The sequence below is a fragment of the Panthera onca genome, chromosome D4 (genome assembly GCF_046562875.1).
Source record: "Panthera onca isolate mPanOnc1 chromosome D4, mPanOnc1 haplotype 2, whole genome shotgun sequence".
In the NCBI taxonomy this organism is placed as follows: domain Eukaryota; kingdom Metazoa; phylum Chordata; class Mammalia; order Carnivora; family Felidae; genus Panthera; species Panthera onca.
In genome coordinates, this window is record NC_138351.1 from 7,258,935 (window position 1) to 7,268,477 (window position 9,543).

A 9,543-nucleotide genomic window follows, 5' to 3' on the forward strand; every position below is an offset into this window, starting at 1 on the left:
CTCTGAACTATGAGAATATAGGTGATTTCAATTTTATTTTTCTTGATATAATTTAGTGTAAGGGCCATGCATAACTTTATGATAAAGAAAAGTTTAAATCTTCACTAACTTTAGCTAAAGTATGTGAAATACTTTAAAGGTAAGAAAAGAAAAATATATACAGCTGCAAAAGATCCAAGAACAGAAAGATGGGCAAGCGGAGGAAAGTTGGGGAGGGTGAACGGAGGGCGGGTGGGGTGGGATAGGGGGTGGGGGTTTGGGAGGAGTGAAAGGGGGAAGTCCAAGGAGGTGGGTGGGGAAAAGGGTGGGGCTTGGACCACTGACTCAGGTCTAAGTGGTCACCCAAGGGTTATAAAAGCTTGGTTGAACCTGGCCAGGAAAGCAGCCCCAAAGTCCAGCATTGGAACACAGGCAGAGACCGGTAGGCGTCAGCGGCTGCAGGCTCTAGCGGAAAGCAAACGCCCAGGGCAGCAGCTTTCTGGTCCAAGATGCTGCGCCTGTTCTTATCCCACCTGCTGGGAGTCTGGCTGCTACTGAGCCTACGTGCCAGAGAGATCCCAGCCCAGCAGGAGGAAGTGTTAAAGGCATGCGGCCGGGAGTTTGTCCGACTACAAATCCGGATCTGCGGCTCATCGTCCTTGGGAAGAAAGAGTCAGCAACACCGGGAACCTCGGCAGGCACCCGCCGCACTCCCAGGTGAGCGCTCCGGCCCCCGCCGCTCCCCACTTCCCATTGGCTGTGTTCGGAGGCGCACCCGCGCTGGGCGGCTCCAGACCGCGCTGGCTTCCCGCGCTTAGCCCTGACTCCGAGGTTGCTGATGCCCAAAAGTTTGGAATTTTCTCTTGCAATGTGCTTTTCTAGTGAGGTCGCACCCGGGATCTCACCAGAGGAAGTGAAGGCATCGGGCACAGCAGAGGCCTTTCCTGAGAGGCACTTGGTGCCCTTCAACTCCTGGCAGTCAGGATGATCGGGATGGGGACGAGGGGGAGCCACAGAGGTGGTTCTGTCGCCCAAAGACCCGCTGGAGGTGGGGGCGCACCTGGGTTGGACACCACAGTCAAGTCCGCAGGGCACAGAGCAGACGGTCGTGTGCGCTGGTTTGAGTGCCAAAGTGCATGGGACCGAACTCGGAGACCACTGCTAGGATCCTGGAGTGGTAAATATGAAGGGTTTTCTTAACAACTCTCCTCCTTTGCAAAAAATCTGGACTGTGGCCCACACCATCGAAAATCTCTTTTAATTTTATTTTTATTTGTAAATTTCATTGAAGGGGAGAGCCTAGCCTCCCACCCTCTTTGCAATGGGCCTTGAAGTTCATTTGCGAGAGAAGGGATTGAAGAGAAAGAAAAAGGCCTGATCCCCTACAGGAGAAAACCTGACCCCTCAGAATTGAGTACAGCTCAAATCTGGAATGGTTTAAAAAAAAAAAAACAAAAAAAACAAAAAAAAAAAAACAACTTTGTTAGTAATACTATTTAGAGAGATAAAATGGAACCTAAGTCTAAGTAGCAATACAAACTTTCACATCTAATCAGTGTAATGGGTTATATTAAATTCAGAAAAGGCAAGCTCAATTATGAATAGTGTTTTATGTTTAAAACATGTATGCAATTTATGATAAATCACAACTATATTTTATAGGCTACATAATATATCCTATATTTAAGTGACCTTCACGTAAAATCATTGTGCACACTAAGCACGTTTACTTCTCTTTTATGGGATTTAAAGTACGATTATAAAGCTATTTACTTTATTTTTCTATACTGTTGGTCAGAGACTGATTTATTTAATGCAAGTTTTTACCTAATGCTTATATTCTACACTACAGAGTTTAGAAATTTACTCATTCAAAGTCGGCAAGACCAGACTGCATTGTGTTTCCTTTGTTAATTCACTTTTTCTCAGTAAATAATATGCTCATATTAAAGACTGAAACATACACATAAATACAATAAAAAAATAAAAAACACAGATACTAAAGACTCTGAAAAAATACGTGTATTTAATGAGAAAATGAAAACATCTACATTAAATGAGAAACTGACAGGCACTGTTAATGAGAAATGTATGGGCACCTGCCTGGCTCAGTGGGTAGAGCATGTGACTCTTATCTTGGAGTTGTATGTTTGAGACCCACCTTGGTGAATTTAAAAAATTTTTATAGTATTTTATGTCACAAATCTACTATATATATTTAACCATTCTTAGTGGACATTTAGGTTGTTTCCAAATTGTTACTTAAACACGATTTTCTGAGCACATTTAAATATAGCTATTTGGCCAAATTTCTGTTTCTGTAGCAGAGTATTGCGATTTTAAAGTTTTTTAAAAGGACTGTCTTCATTGCTACCCAGTACATAATTTAACTGGAAATAAACTAACAAAATATTGCCTGCAAGTGAAGATCAAGAAAAATGCTTAAATTACTAGGTAAGAATCATTTTGGAAGTACATATCAATCAAAATAACTTGTGATTCATGAGCTTATAAAACCTCTATTGTTAGTTTTTGTTTTGTATTATTGTTAGCTAGCCATTTTTTTTTTACCAGAGTGTATGCAGAAATAACACTCATTGCACCCCTTTAAAAAATAAGAGATATTTTTAACTAAAAGAGGTCTATGTTAGTAATTTTAGTTCAAAACACAGTAATTAAGAGGGCCCCTGGGTGGCTCAGTTGGTTAGGCATCTGACTTTGGCTCAGGTCATGATCTTGCTGTTTGTGAGTTCGAACCCCATATCAGGCTCTGTGCTGACAGCTCAGAGCCTGGAGCCTGCTTCAGATTCCGTGTCCCCCTCTCTCTCTGTCCCTCTCCTGCTTGTGCTCTGTCTCTCTCTCTCTCTCAAAAATAAATAAACAGTAAAAAAAGAGAGAGAGATGTTTATATGAATTCAGGTTGATTAGAATATTATCTTTTATTTACACTTGAGAAGGTAAAGCTGTTGATTGGAAAATGTTTCAAAATAAGTTTAAAAAATAATTTTAATAAATGAGTGCAATCAGGCAAAAGTAGACAAGTGGAACTACATCATACTAAAAAGCTTCTTCAGAGCAAAGGAAATAATCAGAGTAAAAAGGTAGTTTATGGATTAGGAGAAAGTATTTGCAAATCATATATCTGGAAGGGTTTAATTTCCGACATATATAAGGAACTCCTACAGCTCAATAGCAAAAAAGGTAATAATCCAATTACAAAATGGACTGAAGACATGAACAGACATTTTTGGCACAGGAGACATACAAGGGCCAACAGTTATAAGAAAAAAGCTCTATATCACTATCATCAGGGAGATGGAGATCAAAACAACAATGGTATCACTTCACAGCTGTCAGGATAGCTATTATCAAAAAAAAAGACAAGAATTGTTGAGGATGTGGAAATACTAGTACCTTTGTATACTGCTGGTGGGAAAGCAAAGCAAAATGGTGCAAGCACTGTGGGAAACACTGGGGAGATGCCTCAAAAAACAACAACACAAAAGAATTCCCATATGATCCAGCAACTCCACTTTGGCATATTCATCTAAAACAAATGAAATCCAAATTTTGAAGAGATGTTACCACTCCCACATGCATTGCTCACAATAGTCAAGATGTGAAAAAGAATGCCCAAAAACACAGCCTATGAATAAACACAGCAGAAACTACAATTGTTTTGCCTAATTCATTAACTGGCATTAAGTATATGGAAAGTTACTAAGGTTACTATTAGTTTTTCTCTGCATTCAATAAGGCCCCAACTAGAGAAGGTTTAAGTTTGAGCAAGGACAGTTTTATGGGGAGATTGAATTAAACTTGGGGTATCTTACTGAAGGAAAATGCAAAAACTTCTGACTACCAAAGAAATGGTACAAATTCTCATCTGTCAGGTTTAGAACATGAATGAGAACGAGCATCAGAAGGAAAGATAAAATACTAGAGTTTGTTTTCTTTCACTTGAAAACTCCCAACTATTGAAGTTTGTTACTGGCTGAAAGGAGAGCATGGAGACCCTTGCTAAAGAACTCACAGGAAAGGGGCCAGCCCCAGAGCATTCATGCCTGCCTGGGTGAGGGGGTGTGATTTCCTCTGATCAATAGTCATCAATGGTTACCCAGAAATCTACAGTCCATTGTTTAGATTTATATATCTTGGCTTCATTGTTTCCACTGTTTCAAGAGCCACACTTTATTAGTAAGCTGAAAAGGACAGTTGGCTGTCCATGAAGAACAGCAAGAACTGATACAGGTTTATACTATAATTTAAACTTCATCTGTGTTTCTAATGTTTCTGGTGCTAAAACTCTCAAAGTTGTGTACATGGAATACGTAAGGTTAGGAGAGAGTCTACATGACCGAGAGTTTTTTGAGAGCAGGAAATATGTTTCCTTTTTATTATATCTCTTACCTGGCAGTGCCAGAGACATGGAAACAGTCAATGCAGGTTCAACTGATCTAAGAAGAAAGATACCAGGGGCTCCCGGGTGGCTCAGTCGGTTAAGTGTCCGACTTCGGCTCAGGTCATGATCTCACAGTTCATGAGTTTGAGCCCCGTGTCGGGCTCCGTGCTGACCGCTCGGAGCCTGGAGCCTGCTTCGGATTCTGTGTCTCCCTCTCTCTCTGCCCCTCCTCCACTCGCTCGCTCGCGTGCTCTCTCTCAAAAATAAATGAACATTTTTTAAAAATAAAAATTAAAAAAAAGGAAGACATCAGCTAGTTCCTGCAGGTTCCCAGTCCAAGTTCCAACCTTCTTATTTGCCCATCCTGGGATGTGTTTAAGAACAGACTCCCTTAACATGCAGAACTTGCGTGATCCACAACACTGGAACAAAAGTCATACAAAGTACATTAGTTAGTACACGCAGCACAACAGATACCAATCTCTTCTTAAAGTCACTGGTATTTTGGTCACTGTTCTTTTAGCCCATTTCTCTAGTAAATGTAAAATACTACCGATTTGGAGTAAATACTCTGGAGAAAAGAAATTGTTAAATAGATGTATGAGGGATGTCAGAGACCAATATCTCCTTTTAGATCAGAGGAGCTGAAAATTCTGCCTTTTTAACTTTATCCTGAGGCAGTAATCTGCCACCATGGAAGGTTTGAGAGGATTAAGTTAGAATTAAGTCAGAAGTTAGTAACAGAAAAAAATTAGTCAGGTAAGAAAAATTAATCTGGAGTCAAACTGAGTGTTTTCTTCGATGACCAAGATGACTTCAGAAATGTCAGAAGGAGTCAAAGACTATGATGAAAGCATTAAGGGGACATGAAGAAAGACAGACACGAGGTCTGTGGAGTAAAGCAGAATCTTAGTAATGCTGTAGTAATTTAAGCTGCCCAACTATAATCCGCTAAATTGTTTAATCAGGATACTTGTTAACTCTGTTTTGATGTTTAATTCTATTAAGACAATACGTTCTTTCATGTCTCTGCAAAATTTTTTTTTTCTGATGTTCCTTGAGTATTTTTCTCTACCCCCTCCTTTTTTTTTTTTTAATTTAGAAATCGTGTCCTCCTCCATCACCAGTGGTGCAGAAGCCTTGAATGGGATGTTGGAATACGTTCCTGATTTGCCACAAGAGCTGAAGGCAACACTGTCTGAGAGGGAGCCATCATTCAGAGAACTACAACCTTCATTGAAGGATTCTAATCTTAACTTGGAAGAAGTGGAGAAAAGTATTCTTGGTAGACAAAATGAAGCTGAAGACCAAAGTCTTTCACAATTAGGAAGATCAAGGTTAGATGCACATTCTCGAATAAAGAGATCAAACTATATAAGATACAGTGACAGGTGTTGTAACGTAGGTTGTACCAGGAAAGAGCTTACTGATTTATGCTGAGATGAAAGTATTGTGTATTTCATCCAGTGTTCACATGTATTCCTGACACATTCACTGATGGTTCTGTCACCCCACTGATTATTAAAATATGAGAAATCATTATTTTGTGTTTGGGTTTTTCATTTGGTGTGTAACAAAATATTCCTTGAATTGTTATAGTTTGTGTTAATAATAACTTTTTATTCCAAAAAATATTTTTGCCTTTTAAATTAATGGTAATTAAATTGGGTTATTGCCTTTTTAATACTGTTAACTTAAAATGACATAATCTTTATAATTTTAAACACATATAATAACTTAAAAAAATTTTAATAGATAACTTAGCAAAAACTTATGCTTTGCATTAGTGAATAAGGATAAGCCTATTTTTAAAATTTGTATTTGATAAATTATAATCTGTCACCCACTCTTTCTCCTCTAGACCTAATGTCCAAATGTTATTTCACTACTTAATATTAAACAAATTATTTTAATAGCAAAAGAAATAAAAATAAAAAATAACTTATACAGTGCCTAACACCAGGTACACAAAAAGGACCAAAATGTTTTTAGTGATTTTAAACTCAAATCAGATATACAGAGTCACAAAACTTGGACTTTTCTTATAGGTTTTAAAAGATGTTTGTGTCTTCTTGAACTATTAATTGCAAACAATCAGATTGGATACTAAATCCATTTAATTTAGTTGGATTTTTCAAACTAGGGTTCTTCTAATGTTACCATCTAAGACATTAAAAGTAAATTATTTTTTAAGAAGAAAAATGAACAGATATATAGAAGAGAGTGAACAACTGAGTGTCATATATTACAGCAGAACTGTTTAACAAGGGAACAAGCTTTCTGTTCACTGAGAATTTACAAGCCATTTCTATAACAAAATAACTGTGAAATGATATGAAAACTTGTTAGAATAGTAAGTTAACAAATATCTTAGTATTTAGCCAGTTCCTTTGACTTACACACACATACAGTTTTAGGTAGCATTTATAGAAAAGTACACTTAAATAGCAAGTTAATCTCTATCAAATATCTGTAAACAGAATTTAAAAATTTCTCCCAAATTTTAAATCTCCATAATGGTTCACCATAATGAGGCCTTTAAGGTTTATTAAGTCCTAACCAAGGCCACCTTGTAAAACTTCATAAACAGCTGCAGAACCTCAGAGGCTATAAGCCATCTTGGACAAAGCCAGGAAGAATGCTATCTGAAATGGGAAGTCCTTCAAAGGAGAATAACGGCAGTACCCAGGAAACTTACAGCCCCAACACATGAAGAGGCATTCTTAGATACAGAAGGTATCTCCCAAGACCCTGTCCTGGCCTGCATCCCTGATATGTACCTCCATAAAAGCCCTCAAGGCAGGGTTCCTAGTCTCAGAATCTGCATTCACTACCTCTGATGATACGACCACACTTTAAGTGGTACAGTCTATAGTGAACCAGCTACTATATACATTCAAATAATCAGTTAACAGCTTCAAGATATCTAATTCTCATGTTACCAAAGTTCTCCTAAAACCCTCATGCAAAACTAATGGTTGTATGCTTAATTTATTTCTCACATGAAAGTTTTTTCATAGTATTCTCTAATAATTGTATTTCTATGGTGTTGGTTGTGATCTCTCCTTTTTCATTCATGATTTTATCTATTTGGGTCTTCTCTCTTTTCCTTTTGAGAAATCTGGGTAGGGGTTTGTCAATTTTTTTTTATTCTTTCAAAAAAACAGCTCTTAAACTTATTGATCTGTTTTTTTGGATTCTGTATCATTTTTTTCCACGCTGATCTTTATTATTTCCCTTCTTCTGCTGGCTTTGGGCTTTATTTGTTGCTCCTTTTTTTTTTTTTTTTTTTAACGTTTATTTATTTTTGGGACAGAGAGAGACAGAGCATGAACGGGGGAGGGGCAGAGAGAGAGGGAGACACAGAATCTGAAGCAGGCTCCAGGCTCTGAGCCATCAGCCCAGAGCCCGACGCGGGGCTCGAACTCACGAACCGCGAGATCATGACCTGAGCCGAAGTCGGACGCTCAACCGACTGAGCCACCCAGGCGCCTCTTGTTGCTCATTTTCTATCTCCTTTAGGTTAGATTGTGTATTTGGGACCTTTCTTGCTTCTTGAGACAGGCCTGAAATGCAATGCATTTTCCTCTTAGGACTGCCAACGCTGCATCCCAAAGTGTTTGGACTGTCCTGTTTGCATTTTCATTTGCTTCCAGGTATTTTTTTTATTTTTCTTCAATTTCTTGGTTAACCCATTCATTCTTTAGTAGGATGTTCTTTAACCTACATGTATTTGGGGGCATTCCAAATTTTTTCTTGTGGTTAATTTCAAGTTTCATCGCATTGTGATCTGAAAATATGCATGGTATGATCTCAATACTTTCATACTTATCAAGGGCTGTTTTGTGACCCAGTGTGTGATCTATTTTAGAGAATGTTCCATGTGCACTCAAGAAGAATGATGTATTCTGCTGCGTTAGGGTGAAATGTTCTGAATATATCTGTTAAGTCCATGTGGTACAATGTGTCATTCAGAGCCATTGTTTCCTTATTGATTTTCTGCTTAGACGATCTGTCCATTGTTATAAGTGGAGTATTAAAGTCTCCTACGATTACTGTCTTATTATCAGTAAGTTTTCCTTATATTTGTGATTAACTGATTTATATATCTGGGTTCTTCCACATTGGGGGCATAAACATTTATAATTGTTAGCTCTTCTTCATGGATAGACCCTTTAATTACATAATGCCCTTCCTTATCTCTTGTTACAGTCTTTGTTTTAAAGACTAGTTTGTCTGATATAAATATGGCTACTCCGGCTTTCTCTTGACATCCATTAGCATGATAGATGCTTCTCAGTCCTCTCACTTTCAATCTGCAGGTGTCTTCAGGTCTAAAATGAGTCTTTTGTAGGCAGCATATAAATGGATCTTGGTTTTGTTTTTGTTTTTGATCCATTCTGATACCCTATGTATTTTGATTGGGGCATTTAGTCAATTTACATTCAGAGTGATTACTCAAAGATATGGATTTAGTGCCATTGTGTTATCTGTAGGTTTCATGTTCTTTGTGATGTTCTCTGGTCCTTTGTAGTCTTTAGTGCTTTCCACTCACAGAGTCCCCCTTAGGATCTCTTGCAGGGCTGGTTGAGTGGTCACAAACTTCTTTAGTTTTTGTTTGTCTGGGAAAGTCTTTATCTCTCCTTCTATTCTGAATGAGAGTCTTGCTGGATAAAGGATTCTTGGATGCATATTTTTCCTATTCAACACATTGAATATTTCCTGACACTCCCTTGTGGCCTGCCAAGTTTCAGTGGACAGGTCTGCTACTAACCTTATGTGTCTACCATTGTAGGTTAAGGACCTTTTTCCCCTACCTGCTTTCAGAATTCTCTCTTTATCTTTGTATTTTCTCAGTTTCAGTTGCGGTGTTGACCGGTCTTTGTTGATTTTAAAGGGAGTTCTCTGTGCCTCTTGGACTTGGATACCTACTTCCTTCCCCAGATTAGGGAAGCTCTCAACTATAATTTGTTCAAATAAACCTTCTTTCCCTTTCACTCTTCTTCTTCTCCTATGATATGGGTATTTTTTTGTTTCATGGAATCACTTAGTTCTCTAATTCTCCCTTCATTATCTAGTAAATTCCTTTTCCTCTATTTTTCAGCTTCATTATTTTCCATAATTTTATCTTCCATTTCACCTATTCTCTCCTATGCTTCTTC

At 38.2% G+C, this 9,543-nt stretch overlaps 1 protein-coding gene across 1 annotated transcript; it reads left to right on the plus strand.

Moving 5' to 3' along the window:
• Positions 1–363: 363 nt before the first annotated feature.
• LOC132663694 (prorelaxin) lies at positions 364–5,923 on the plus strand. The gene is made up of 2 exons (XM_060610202.3): positions 364–696; positions 5,484–5,923. Exons 1-2 carry the CDS (start codon positions 489–491, stop codon positions 5,819–5,821), a joined length of 546 nt encoding a protein of 181 aa, XP_060466185.2. The 5' UTR covers positions 364–488; the 3' UTR covers positions 5,822–5,923.
• Positions 5,924–9,543: the final 3,620 nt, after the last annotated feature.

Coding starts and splice junctions, on each gene's coding strand:
- LOC132663694 (XM_060610202.3), top strand. CDS start 489: ATGCTGCGCCTGTTCTTATCCCACCTGCTGGGAGTCTGGCTGCTACTG. Junction 697..5,483: donor GGCACCCGCCGCACTCCCAG/GTGAGCGCTCCG, acceptor TTTTTAATTTAG/AAATCGTGTCCTCCTCCATC.